This window comes from Delphinus delphis, chromosome 14 (assembly GCF_949987515.2).
Source record: "Delphinus delphis chromosome 14, mDelDel1.2, whole genome shotgun sequence".
NCBI classification, from domain to species: Eukaryota; Metazoa; Chordata; class Mammalia; order Artiodactyla; family Delphinidae; genus Delphinus; species Delphinus delphis.
In genome coordinates, this window is record NC_082696.1 from 9,015,511 (window position 1) to 9,030,114 (window position 14,604).

The following is a 14,604-nucleotide window of genomic DNA, read 5'->3' on the forward strand; positions in this document are numbered from 1 at the left end:
CTGAGACTAAGAGAGCTCCGTAACTCACAGCTGATCAGCAGGAGAGCACATTCTCACCCATCCCCCAACCCCGCTGCTTATGCTCATCTTACTACAACGTGTTGCCTCTCTGTCAACCACAAATACAGTCACGAACCCCAATTCTCCCCACAGTTCTCCCCTTAATCCGCTTGGTCAAGGCTATTTTACTCAGAAACAGACCCAACAACGGATGTGTAGAAAAGGCAACAGATAAGAGGAGAAACGAGCTGCATAAACCACGAGGGAACAATGACCAGAATAACTCATTGTGGCAGAAAAGAGCCCCCTGGTCACATGGGCCCACGCTCGGCGGTAACCCAGCCACACGGCGCTGCCGGGTGAGCGCGAAGCAGCAGAAGGTGGAGGAAGGGCCGTGCCCTCCACACCCGGCATCGCGAAATGAGGAAAACTGAGAATTCTCAGCAAGGAGGAGTGCAAGGACTGATAACTAGACCCGGGAAAAAAGAATTGGAATAATTTGGCCTGGAGAAGTGATGCCTGCAGGGTCTCAAAGGACCTGTTATCTGGAGCAAGGTGACCAGGAAACCCCCTTTTCTAAGAGCAGGACAAGACCACTACCACTAGGAATTTATAGTACAGTACAGTACGGTACAGCATTCACTTACTTGCCCAAGTCAGTGATGATTTATTTATTTCAGCAAAGGGGGAAATCACACTCATTGAATTTATTTTTACAGCATATGCCCCACGTAAGATAATAAAGTAGCAAAATAAATACTGGTGCCTTTGCCATAATAAATCTTAAAGCTGTATTAGAAAAGTAAGGAAAAATTTACAACTAGTGAAAGCTGATACTCTTGTCTGAAGATGCTGAGGTATCACTGACATGGGGAAGTTGACTGTCATAGTTACCATTGAGTCTGAGGCCAGTAAGTAGGGCCATGACCTCTCAGGATCCCTGTAAGTCCTGTAAGCCCGTAGGAAGTCCTACTACCTGGGATCCATGCACAGCATGGTGATTACAGTTAACAATACTGTACAAATACCTAGAAGTTACTAAGAGAGAAGACCTTATATGTTCTCACCACAGAAAAGAAATGGTAATTATGTGACATGAGGGAGGTGAGAGCTAACTTCACGGCAGTAATCATACTGCCATACACACGTATAGCAAATCCAGACGTCGTAGACCTCAAACTTACAACGTGTCCATATCAAATATATCTTAATAAAACTGGAAATAAATAAATAAGAAAATCAACAACACAACAAAATCCTTTTATACCTTGCTTATACTTTTACAGTTTTTCACATGTCATCTTACTTTTTACAAGTCTCATTTCCTGCCGGTGCTCATCTTCCTGTGCTGTTTACTGGCGCTCCAGCCTGCAAAGCCCTCAGTACAAGCTTGCCGTTTTCTCAGAAAGGACAGGAATCAAGGCGGTGGTAAACACACGTGCCCGCAGACACAGGCTAGGGGCGTCCCGATTCAGCAGCCCCGGCCCCTGGGACCCGTCGCTGCAGGTAGAACAGGAATCCCCTGCTCACTGCCCCCGGTAGAGCACGTCCAAGCTCATCTTCCCCAGGCACATCCCACCCACCAGGATTAGCTGCAGCGGAAGAGAACGGTGTCAAACATTCTCTTCCAGCGAACCTGGGAACACGCGAGGGTGCACACAGACGCGACTCCCGCAGATGAATGTTTTTGTTTTTGAACAGCTGCCGTCTGCTAGGGAGAAACTCAGCTGTAAATGTGTGGACTTCATCGATTTCTCAAATTGCACAAAATGACTATTTTTAGCACCGATGGCTAGAACTTAATTTGTGTAGGTATTCGGCACGTAAATCTAAGGCAAAAGGGCAAGACGACGAGCTGCATTTCGGGGAGTATCCGTGTGGCGGAACCTGGTGCTTTGGTGAGTTTGCTGGCCCGATGCCAGGTGTCCCTGGGCCGGAGAGGTACGAGAGGAGCGGCCAATGGACAGTCAGGCTGTCCCTCTCTCTGTGTCAGACGCCAGCTACTTACGAGGAAAGCAGGTTAGTCTGCTCACCCTAGTTCCGCTGCCACAGCATCATGGAAGGTTAACGGCCTGTTTCAACCCCTTATGCACGCAAAGAGACGCTAAATACCTCACGACCTCATCTCCTGCTGCTACACGATCCGTGCCATGCATCCGTCCAATCACGTACTCGCCTCCTGAGCTGTCAATCGGTCAGTCAGTAAATCCCTGTCAAATGTGTGCAGTGGGCCAGACACATGCTGGGCGTTTGGGGATTGACACGGAATAAAAGAAGCTCCCTGCCTTCACGGAGCTGACGCTCTGAGGGGGGACGGGGAGAGAGAAGTGCCTCAGGCTCTGTGACAGGGACGGACTACCTGATGGTGTCAGCTAGTGAAGAATGCTACGAGGTAACAACGGTAGAATAAGGGGCTAGAGGCAGAGCAACGGGATCGTTTCGGACAGGGGAGCAGAGAAAGCTTCCGTGCAGGAAGTTTCAGCAGAGCCTGAGATGAGTGAGTTGGTGACGCTTGTGGCTGGACCTGAAAGCCTGCTCACCACACCACCGTTTGTGTGCAGCAGTGCGCTGTGCGGAGTCCTCGAAAAGTTTAAAAGGGAATAAAAAGCGGGGTGTCCTTTCCATGTTAAAGATAAGCTTTTCAAGCAGGATTAGAGTCAAGAGACAACAAAAGGGTCAAACCAGTTACACTGGCCCAAGAGAGAGAAAAAGAGGCCATCCAGGTACGCAGCTGCTGGCTGATGGAGCCCTGGGACGAGGAGTGAGAACCTGGGAATGTCAGAGGGGTCTCCTGTCTCCCAACTGCTTTCCCTCCTTTCTGAGCTCCCCTAGGAAGAAGGTGGGGATCTCTGTCTTAGAGGAAATGCACTTCAAATGTTTCACAGCCCCTGGTAGAAGGGGGTGTTTAATGTTTGTACAGGCGAGTACACAGGAGGAAAGCCTTCCAGCAGAGTTCACTTTTAAATAGACCAAGGTGGTGACTGTTCACCGTGAAACTGTGTTGGCTGGAGCCATGGACAATTTTGAATATTAAGTTACAATGATCTGGCCACCAACTAAGCTACAGTAATAAAAGCTAGCTCAGGATTCAGTCGCCCAAATCTCCGTTTTGAAAGAACATGCCGTTCTTGTATTTTATAAGCAGACAGCCCAGAAGGGACTTTCTCAGCTACTTACAGCAAACAATGGGAAAAACACACCTGTGGCAGCTTTGAGAGAACAGGTACAATTAATTCTCAATTAAAGAAAAGGCAAAACTAGTTTTGCTAAAGAATTCTCCTTCAAGAGCCTGGAAGTCTATGACCAGGCTCCGTCACTTGATTTTTCAGTTCCCACACCTACCATCTTCCTCTTTTAATTTTTTACCCAAATATCTTACATCAACACCTGAACCTTACAGAATATAAGGCAACTCCACCAACTTGCCTTTATTGCAGAAAGAGTTCATAAAGCTAAAACACACACACACCAACCAAGCCACCCAAAAAACCCAACCATCCAACCAAACAAAAAACACACAGACCTGAAGTACCGAAGCCTGTGAACTTCCGTCAGTGGTGCTAACCCTCAAAATCTGTGGTCAAAGGATCAGATACGCAATTACATGTAGATGGTTACAGATAGCACCTAGTGTGATCAACTCTAGACTTTTAAATTATGACAGGAAGGAAAAGAAAATAAATTACAGTGTATTTCCTTCTGGGAGCTTCAGCCACAGGCATTGCTGTTGTGAGTAACTCAGGAGAATCAGTTTTAAAATGAGGCTGCCGCCAGTTTGTGCTGGGCAACGGCTTTGTACGCGATAACCTACAATCTCATTAACTTGGAAATAAGTTATCCGATCTAAACTGCATTTAGTTCTTTTTATAAACAGCCCAATAAATTGCCTAACTTCCTTCCTGCTATAAAAACGTTCCTGCCTTTGGACAACTTGAATGGCACAGTACAGACATGTGATTCTAGAATCATTACAGACGACAGTTAAGTTGGTGCTACATATAAGCAGTACTGTACTTGGTTTTTAGTAGCATCGTTATTTAACTTTATATTATTGAGGCGATTTTTCCAATGGCTGAAACAGACCCTCAAATGAAAAAAGAGTCAACAATTTATTAAAATGCTGAGACACTGTGTGAATAGCTTTCTCCAAAGGAAGGTGAGCCACGCCCCTCTCTTATCCCTGAGCCTCAAATGGTTTAAATTCAGGACCTATGTTAATTTCATGGGAGAGCTGATGAGAACTTTTGCAATGGTTAAGGCCGTCGAGCTGCTACTACATTCTAAGCACAGTGAAGGTCAGAAAAATGAACAAACCATGGCCTTTGACTTTAAGAAAATAAGGCAAATAAACAGAAAAATGTAACACATGCCAGAGGTATTAAGCAATGCCCTGGCAGTAAGGTAACAATTACTGTGTAAACCAGGTAATCCCTCCTTCAATCCCAAATCCATAGGGACTCCAATATCTACCTTTATTTTGTCACACACCTTGGCCTCATGCTAACGGCCTCAACTCTGCTCCACTTGAGCTCTTCCTGGGTTCGCCTCATCACCTAGAACTACTTCACTTCTAAAATAGGAATCTGCATTTCCTACCCAAGCACAGCTTCCCATCCTGTGTTTATCACTTCTTCCTGAACATGCCTTATTACGACTTTATATTACTTGCCAGTCTCAGGTCATAGAGCAGATGCTACCCACCAAGGTTCCCTGGCTGCCCATTTCTATACCATCCTTCGCAGTTCCCTGAATTCCTTCCAGTTTTGGTCTCTCTGCTACATGAATCTCTCCAGTTCCTCATTTCAGGCAGCCTGTACCACTTCTGCCTCTCGGGGTTGCAGAGGCGGCCTGGGCAACGTTGACTCTCACTTTAAAACCACGCTGTCCTGCTCTGGCCGGGGCTTGATTTCAGCTTGTTACCTTGAAGGGCTCCTGCATCGCGTTCTATGCACTAGCACTCAGAGCTCTGAGCTCAGGGCCAGCTGCGTAGGAGCCCCTCAAAATATGTTTGCTGGGTGCTTGAACAAACGAACAAACAAATACGCTTATCTGCCCACAGAACATATTACACTGTCAAAAGATACATTTACATCCTATGACAACTCAGCAACAAGAAAAACTAGCAATCCAATTAGGAAATGGGCAAGGGTCTTGAACTGACATTTTTCCAAGGAAGATATACAAACGGCCAACAAGTACAGGAAAAGATGCTCAACATAACTAATCCTCAGGGATATACAAATCAAAAGCACCACGAGATAACACCTCATGCCCATCTGGACGGCTATCATCAAAAAACCAGAAAATAACAAGTGCTGGAGAGGGCGTGGAGAAGCTGGAATCTTTGTGCACTGCTGGGGCGAATGTAAGATGGTGCAGCCACCATGAAACAGTATGGCAGCTCTTCAAAAAGTCTGACACAGAATTACCATATAGCCTAGCAATTCGACTTCTGGGCATTTATCCAAAAGGACTGAAAGCAGCAACTCAAAGAGATATTTGTATATCCCTGTTCACAGCAGCATTATTCGTAACAGCCAAAAGCTGGAAGGAAACCAAACGTCCACTGATGGACGAATGGATAAACAAGACGTAGTGCACACACACAATGGCATATTATTCAGCCTAAAAAGGAATGAAATTCTGACACAGGCTACGATGTGGATGAACCTCGAGGACATTCTGCTAAGTGAAGTAAGCCAGACACAAAAAGACACACACTGTATGGTTCCACTTATATGAGGTATGTAGAACAGTCAAATTCATAGAAACAAGAAGGTATAGACAGTTTCGGTTTTGCAAAGATGAAAAAATTCTGGAGATTGGTTACAAAATAATGTAATACACTTAAAAATGGTTAAGACAGTAAATTTTATGTGTATTTTACTACAATTTAAAAAAAAGATACATTTAAATAATTAATGCCTGCACCTAATTACAAATTTCCCCAAACCTGGTATACCGGTCTCTCTGATGAGCTGGGTAAGGTTAGGACATAAGTCCCTAGTTTATTGTCACCCCCATCAACCATCAACTCGCTCTCAGACTCCACTCCACGCCACGCCACTGTAGTGGAATTCTGCCTCCACCGTAACTGATCCAGACCAGAAATGAGGCGGCCTAAAGCTTTCTGGGAGATAAAAACAAATAGAGAGGGGCCCACGTGTGCACACTTTCTTAACCACCTTTAAGCTTTTTTCCTTACTGTTTAACAATAATTTAGTTTAGCTGTAAAAGTACATTACTGGCGTAACAAACAAAATCAGAGTAAATAAATGTAAACCCAGCATTCACGTCTCTGCGAGTTTCTGGCTTTTGCTTCCGAATGATGATAAACACCAGCTCGCTCTGCTTGCTCACTGTGCACTCGTCTGGGAATGGAAATGGGTGTATTTTGGCTAACAGGCAAAAACTTCTCTTTCCCTTACTTCTTCTGGTCTATACCCCATAATTTAATTCAGGTCAACAAAAGATTAAAATCTGTCAAAGATAATCACAGTGAGTAGAATCAGCTCACGAGCATTTAACGGAGGGTGGGTGCAAACTAACACATCAGAGGCACGGCCGGGTGTCTGGCACACATCCTTACTTGCACAAGCGTGTCCAGTGTAAAGATGTGCTCCCCGCGAACATTGTAGAACTTGACCATGGCACTCTTCAGAAGAGGGCCATTGGGAAGGTCGCCGAGCTGGGTCGGGCGCTCCATGCCAGCGACTGCCAGGAGGTCTCCCTGCGTGCACCACTGGGCCACCACCTCTGAAATCAGAAAGAGGAAAACGGTCAGCACGAGGGTGGGACCCTTGCTTCCCTGCAAAGATGCTCTGGCTCGGTCAGAGTCTGAATTCATGACTGGATTATTTTTCCTTGAAAGATAACAGAGTGTGCACCCCAAGATATGCCACATTGGCATGAGAATTACATAGAGCTGAAGGCGATGGAGAAGAAGCAGATAGAAGAAAAGCTCTCTCCCTTCCCCCTACTTGCCTAAAAGCAGGACATAAATCTGTGAAGGTGTCTACCCATCCCCCACCAGGAAGGACAGAAATGAACCACTGGTGACAACGCTAGACCATTATCAACACCAGGGGAATCTGCATAACAAACTTTACTAACTGGCCCTTATCTTCCGTTAGCTCCCCCATATAATTACCTGCCCACAATGTGCTGTCCTAGAAACTTCAAGTCTTCTCCTTGTCACTTCTCCAAAAAATGTATTGTTCTTTTGTTAACATGCTATCTAAACCCTCTGAGCTACTCATCTCTGTGCTTCCACAGGTAAACACAGTGCAGGTGTTGTTAAGCTTCTGTGTGTTTTTCTCTGGTCAATCAGTTTTTTGTCAGTCTAACTTACAGGGCCTGGTCTGAGAGCCTAAGATGGGTAGAGGGGAAATAGCCTTTCCCCCCCCTCCCCGCTACGTCCTCAAGAAAGAGGAAAGTCACAATAAAGGGTAAAAACCCCAAATGAGGTGAAGCAGTTTACAGTTCACTGTGTGATAAACAGAATTCCCCGAAGCTGGGATACTCAGCAGATCTTTCTTCAAGGCAGAACTTCCTCAGCAAACGTCAGCAAGGCAAAGTCCCCCCAACCCCACGAATCTGCAGTGAAAATGGAGTGGGCAGGGGTGGGAAGGAGGGCTGGCCGTGGAGACCACGAGGGGTCCAGCACTGTAAGCTCTTGTGCACATGACACAGATTACAGTGTTGGTGACAAGCTGGGGAATACCAGGAGTCACCTTTCTTGGCTGGAAAAGTTCTCTGATGATGTTTCTTCGAGACAGTAAAAAAGAAATACTAGACCCTTCTGCTCTACAGATCTTCCTTGGCTTACAACAGGGTTACACCTGGATAAACCCATTGTAAGCTGGAAATGCATTTAATACACCTAACCTTCCGAACACCATAGCTTAGCCTCACCCACCTTAAACATGCTCAGAACACCTACATTAGCCTACAGTTGGGCAAAATCATCTAACGCAAAGCCTATTTTATAATAAAGTGTTGAATAGCTCACGTAATTCACTGAATACTGTACCGAAAGTGAAAAACAAAGTGTCCGGGTACAGAGTGGTTTTAAATGTATCGGGTTTTGACCCTCGTGATTGTGGGGCTGCCTGGGAGCTCCGCTCGCTGCCGCTGCCCAGCATCACGAGAGAGGATGGGATTGCAAGTCACTAGCCTGGGAAAAGATCCAAATTCAAAATTCAAAATACGGTTTCTACCAAAGGCATATCGCTTTTGCACCGTCATAAAGTTGAAAAACCCCAGGTTGAACCACGGTAAGTCAGGGACCGTCTGCACCTTGCGAGTCAAACGACCGACCTGTCCGTGATGGGACAGGTTACCGCAGATGGAAGAAGCTGCGGTGAGCCATCTTTGACGGCACCTGGCGACCTGTTCCCAGTATGTACTAACATATCCCATAAAGCGGTGGACAAAAATAAATAAATTTTCAAAAAACGACTGCTGTCCATACCACACGTAAGACTGAAATATTCTGAAACCAAGACAGAAGAGAGAAACTGCCTACATGCAGCACTTACTGGATGACACCAATCTACTGAAACGTCACCTAACTTTCTGAAATTGGGAAGGCAGTGCAAAAGCATCTCGTGTCATGAGGGCATAAATGACTGAAAACATTCTGAGATTAGACTGAGATTTCTAGTTAGGTCATCACAAGAATGCTAAATTTGCCTGTATTTTAGGATAAAACTCAAGTCAAGAACTTTCACATTTGGGAGGGGTACTTTGGGTCGCCTCCCCAAGTCACCTCACCTTCATGTTCCCAATCCTCTCATGCCCATTGTGGGAATGTGTTAGAAGGGCTGCTCCAATATAATTTAGTTTGATAGAGAACAAAAGAATACATCCAAGGAATAAAAAATAGAGTTTCCATAGGTAGTTTCCAAGATGGTGAAAAATTTGAAAAACTCACCCTACGAAGAATACGAAGGAACTGAGTGGTAATTATGATATTTTCGGTCAGACACTTGGTAGGGAACGAAGTTCAGGACGGCAGAACTAGAGGCAGGTACTGATGCAATTAATAAACTTGGTTAAAAGGTTTAAAAACAGAATTTTAGAAGAACAAAAGTAGAGCTTGGATCACTAAATATATGAGAGAATTTATGATGACTACCTTTTTGTTTTAGCTCCATGAAAGACAGAAAATTCAGAAAAGAATTTACAGAAAAGTCCAAGGAATTTAAGTTCATCATCATCGTAAAAAGAAACTTACTCAGCTCCTAACGGGTCCATTTGTGATAATAAAGAAGGACGTCCGCATGTCCCTCCGGAATTTATAGGCTAAATAATTCCTTACAATTATAGTTTTGAAACAGCAAATGGGACACTTAAAAGAGGGAGTTTAACTTGTTTCCAAGAATATCCGATAGTTCTGAAACAGAATTAAGTGCTTGTGGGGTGTGCAGGCAGGTACGATGCATTCCCGCCAATCAACAGTTAAGTATGTGGACTTGATTCTCCATATCCCTGGCATTCCTGAACAATTCAGACAAGAAGCAACATGGCCAGGACTCTGGTCTGATGGCCAGTCTCGAAGGACAGCAGCTGAACTGAAGGTTCCGGTTTGCCTCCCCACCGCCGGGCCCCGCAATGGCTCCCATTCAGATTATAGCAGGCCCCTTAACCTCGAGGACCAGAAGTAGCCCTGGAATTTCTACACTGCACCATTCAACCCTGAAGAGACAGAACTGTTTTTCCAAAGAACTCCTCAGAGGCACCACCCCAACGGTATTCCTGAATTGCAAAATTCAGAACACTGCGAATGCTTACGGGTGCCTGTCTTGCCTTGAGACAGCATTTCATTAACGTCCCTCAGGAAGGCATCAGCCCCTGACTGCTGACCTTCACACCGAGGCCTCGGCTGTCTTGTGTGTCACCTGCTGCCACAGGCACGGCAGGTGCTGCCGCCCAACACCCGCAGTGCTGGCTGCAGGCAAGTGGCCCACACCCGAGAGGATCGCTCCTGCCATGGGGGGAGAAGGGCAGGTGAAGACGAAGGGGACTGTCAGGAATCCCTCCTCAAGGTGAGACTAGATAGGAATCGACTTGTCGGCTAAGCAGAGGAGTGAACAGACTCCATTAAGCCTGGAAGAGGCCACTGCAGAGGCCGGGGGTCAACAGGCCTGGCCGTGACGCCCAGCTCGGAAGGCTGGCCGCTCGGGCTGATCCGTACCTTTCAGCCCCGACTGGATGACAGTAGGAGACAAGTCGTCATAGTTGTTCATCAAGCTGATGTCTCCTGAGGTGAAGCTGACGGTGAGCAGCGGCTTGATGCTCTGTACTGGGATGGGATACGCCGCCGGACCATCTGCGGGGACAGAAGTGCCGAGTGAAAACGAGGCAACAAGCACGTGACCGGAATCCAGGCCCGCGTGCTGCAATCCTGTGGAGGGCCTCGAAACTGCCCAACAGTGCAGATCAGACTCTGGGCTGGGACATTACCAAGTAAGGCAATGCTGCACAGCACTCAGGAACTACACGGAGCCCCCTGGAATGAGGGGCGCTGGGGGCCGAAGCCCCGAGGGCACCGAGCAGGGCTCCCTGGGCTCTGTACGCCGTGCTGAGAGCGTGCGTGCAGAGTTTATTAACCCCTGTGGTCACGGGTTTACATGGTTCTGATGATGTGCAAACGTAAATTACTTTAATGTCACGTAACATGTAAGGATGGTGCGAAGAGGGATGAAAACATTTTCTTAATCCTGGTCCAAAGTACAGAGAAAAGCTGCCTTTCAACACTGAACACACTTCCACTGAACATTATAGGAAGCGAGCAGCCACCGTGAGCTCTCTGCTTTTACCAGGAGAGACCCCACATCTGGAGAGAAGGCCAAGGTCGGATGTGGCTCACACCCAGCGCACGGCCAGCAGACGGGAACCCTGCTTCATGCGTGCGAGGAGACTGTGCATTAAGGAAGGAGCCGTGAGGGACGACGCTCTGTACTCTCCCACCCGGGGCGGGCAGCCTGATCTCTGCTCGCTCACCATGCTCAGCCCCGCCTGCAGAGGATCCCCAGCTATGACTCTCCTTTGCTTCACTTGTAAGATGCTGCAGGTACCTACCTCTGTGCTCAAATTCCCTAGGCCACCAAGAAACACCCTGCTCTATCTGAATGGTAAATCCCAGTCATCCTCCAAACTGGCCTCTGCTTCTGAAGAGGGCAACAGGTTAGCGTAGTAGCCAGGAACTGTGTTCTGCTCCGAGACTTACTCTGGACTTGCTTTAGCAACTTGGTCTCTGGATCTTGTTTCTTCCCCTAATAAATGTGGATAAGCAAATATGCATTCAATCTAGCAAAGTTCTGTTTTAAAAGGATGCCGAGTCCAAGGCTGAAAGACACTGGCTTCATCGCCACGAGGCGGAGGATGGATCGGCACTTCGCTCAAGGCTGGGGCCCCACGAGGTGATGGATTTCCAGGAGCGAAGAACGCTCTCCCTCCCGACACCCACCAATCCTGAAACACTACCGCCAATCTACACTTTTTTCACAGGGTCTGAAACAATCTTTCATTACCCGTCTGAACACTGCCTTCTCCCTAACTGCACGAATGGCGATGTATATGTGTACGTCTCTGGGAAGCATGACACTTTATCACGTCTGGGACAAGAGGGAGAAGACTCCAAGTACCAGTGAGGGCAGATGCTGATGGGGGAGAAAGTTAAAAATACTCTCCCTGGACCAGCCCTTCACAGGCTGAACATGCCCACAGTCACAGGGAAGGGTAGACACTGTCCAGCGTGTGCCTTTAGCCCATTAAGGGCACTCAGCCAGCAGTGTGAGCACAGCTGCCCGGAAGTCCCGCAGCAGGTGACCACGGGGAGTCTTTTCCTTCCACTATTCGTAACATATTCTCCTTTTAAAAAAAGAGGTTGGAGCAGGGGATGGGACACTGGGGAAGAGCCAGAGCCCTGAGTGGGCCAGTGCTGAGGGCTGACATTGGTGATGGCCAGCGTCGACACCAAAGGCTTTTGCTTTGAGGGCTAAGACACACTGCAAGGGGTGAAGGAAGCTGGAACCTGAAATTATCCCCACCAAGGGTCTGAAACAATCTTTCATTACTGGTCCAAATGTTAAAAAACTCCGACATCATCTACTCTAATCTAACGTCACTGTGAGGCTTGGGGGCGGGGGGTGAGGGCGGCAGGTTCACCTGAACTGAGGAAGCCCAGACCTTCTGCCTGAAATAAAAAAGACAGGGGCATGGATACCAGCCCAGTGTACTGGCCTTCACTACGGGCAGAGCTAATCCTTTCCCCACACAACTAAAGCTACGGGCTTTAATAACGTTAGGGATTTGAAACACCACAGATTAGGGTATAAGAATAACGGCACAGCATGTCTCATCTCCAGCTCTCTCTACTCTCACTAAGCAGCGAAGTCCCACGACACCCCAGGGACATGGAAACGGCCATGAGTCTTGTTTTATATCTAGGAAAACCTAAGCCAATGGAGCTTCATCAACCTGACCAGTGATTCTGCAAAAAGGGATGGCAGAGAGAAGACGGTCCAACCAAGAACAGAGGTTAGGCCAGTTCTGCCTTGCACTTCCGTTGAGAACCCTGCCCAGTAGGCTAGGGAGCCGTGCGCACGGCGGGCCTGTCCCTTCCCCTGCGGATGGGTTCATTCTCCTTCCACACTCTTGTCCCCACGGAGCCCGCGAGCTACCTTGGGGCGGGGAGTAGTCATCGGAGTCGGTGTCACTCTCGCTGCTGTCCTCCACTAGGAAGGCGGGGTAGTTCCAAGACATGCTGAGGATGCCGTCTGACTCATGCAGGAGGACGTGGGCCAGCATCCTGCCATGGCAGTCCATGACGATCACCTGCCCGTCAGCCGTGCCAAACAGCACCTGCAACCAAGGACCAGGACTCGTGATGGACGGGGAGACAGGTCTGTGGTTTCTGGCAAACCTCACCACCTTGACTCGTCCACCAGGACTAAAGAAAGAGACCAGGTAAGCAACTGAGGAAATACACAAAGCAGGAAGTGGCGGAAACTTAGCTGGCTATTACTGGAAGAATTTTAGTCCTCTTTTAGTGAAACGTGACTAATGCTATAATAAATATATTCATTATGTTATGTGGACGTTTTCAAACACCAGCAAAATCACTGTTTCACCTTCTGTGGGTTGTTTTTCTTTGTTTTGCTTTTTTGGTTGAAGGAGGAGGGCTAAGAAGAGGGTAATATTCTCTTATTTTTCTTAAAAAAAAAAAAGCAGCAGCAGAGGTTCATTGTTAAAAATCTCTTAAAGAAAAACTTTAAGTGTATGTAAGCATGTTTGTCTCATGTTCTATTTCACTGAGACTAATAATGGCGTTGATGTATTTAAGTAATAATGTTATAATGAATTCATGATATTAATACATTCATTAAGTGCTTACTTTGGGCTAAGCACTATTCTAACCAGTTTACCTCACTAACTGTCAAAACAATCCTGGGAGGCAAGCGCCAGCGCTGCCGGCGCGGAGCTGAGACAGGCCTGACGCCTTGTGTGCTGAGGGCCGCTCCTAGGGCCCCCCCCAGTCACCCGGCCCGCAGGCAGACACACGGCCAGGGCTTAAGCACAAGCACGCAGAGGGAGACTGGGCGGCGGCGGACGCCCTCCATCGGAGCGGCAGAGGAGCTGCTCGTGGCTGCTCAAAGCCCCCCCGACGGGCGTCATCCCACTTGGACGACCCTGAGGGGACCCTTGGGGCCTGGGAAGCAGGACCTCCCTGAGGAGTACACCGTGTTATCTCCTGCTTTGTGTGCTAGGCTCTGAGGTTTCTGCGTCTGCCGGCATTGAAATCTTTGTATCTTTTGTGTCTAATGACATCTGTCTATCCACCGACAACTCATTGGGAGAACCATACCAGGATCTACACAAAGGGAAAGTTATTTAAGACTTTTAGGTCCATACTACTTTTTGCTTTTTAGATTTTGACACTGAGCTCCTTGAGGGCCAAGACCGTCCACAGCTGTACCCCTGGCACCTAACAGAGCTTTGGGCACAGTAGGCACTCAATAAGTATTTACGGTTACATGAGTGAATTAAAGTCAGTGACAATCAATAGGCAATTATCCTGATGATTACGAGAGATTAATTGCAAGGGAAGATGTATTTCATTTCAGCAGTAATATGCTCACAGAATTTAGAGCTGTTTTAGATAAACCAATTGTCCATCAAATATTCCTTTAGGGCTTCCCTGGTGGCGCAGTGGTTGAGAGTCCGCCTGCCGATGCAGGGGACGCGGGTTCGTGCCCCGGTCCGGGAAGATCCCACATGCCGCGGAGCGCCTGGGCCCGTGAGCCATGGCCGCTGAGCCTGCGCGTCCGGAGCCTGTGCTCCGCAAGGGGAGAGGCCACAACGAGAGGCCACAACAGTGAGAGGCCCGCGTACCGCAAAAAAAACCCCAAAAACCTTTAAACATGATCTACATTTTTAATGATTGTAAACTTAAAAAAAAAAGAAGCTAAAACAGTTTTCCCCCAAGGCCAGTGATGAATCATCATCGAACGCTGCTTAAAGGAAGAAACAGATAAGACGTAATAGGAACACAGTAAAAATCATTTTAGAAAAAGCTGAATTCTTGGCTGCCAACAG

At 47.4% G+C, this 14,604-nt stretch overlaps 1 protein-coding gene across 1 annotated transcript in view; it reads right to left on the bottom strand.

The window, feature by feature from the left end:
* TULP4 (TUB like protein 4) overlaps positions 1-14,604 on the bottom strand; it is a 228,041-nt gene that overhangs the window by 30,586 nt on the left and 182,851 nt on the right. Inside the window, exons 5-7 of the mRNA XM_060029706.1 lie at positions 12,690-12,870; positions 10,199-10,333; positions 6,590-6,756 (exon numbers count right to left, since the gene is read on the bottom strand). Of these exons, the coding sequence (XP_059885689.1) occupies positions 6,590-6,756; positions 10,199-10,333; positions 12,690-12,870 (483 nt within the window). The remainder of the gene's footprint in view (positions 1-6,589; positions 6,757-10,198; positions 10,334-12,689; positions 12,871-14,604) is intronic.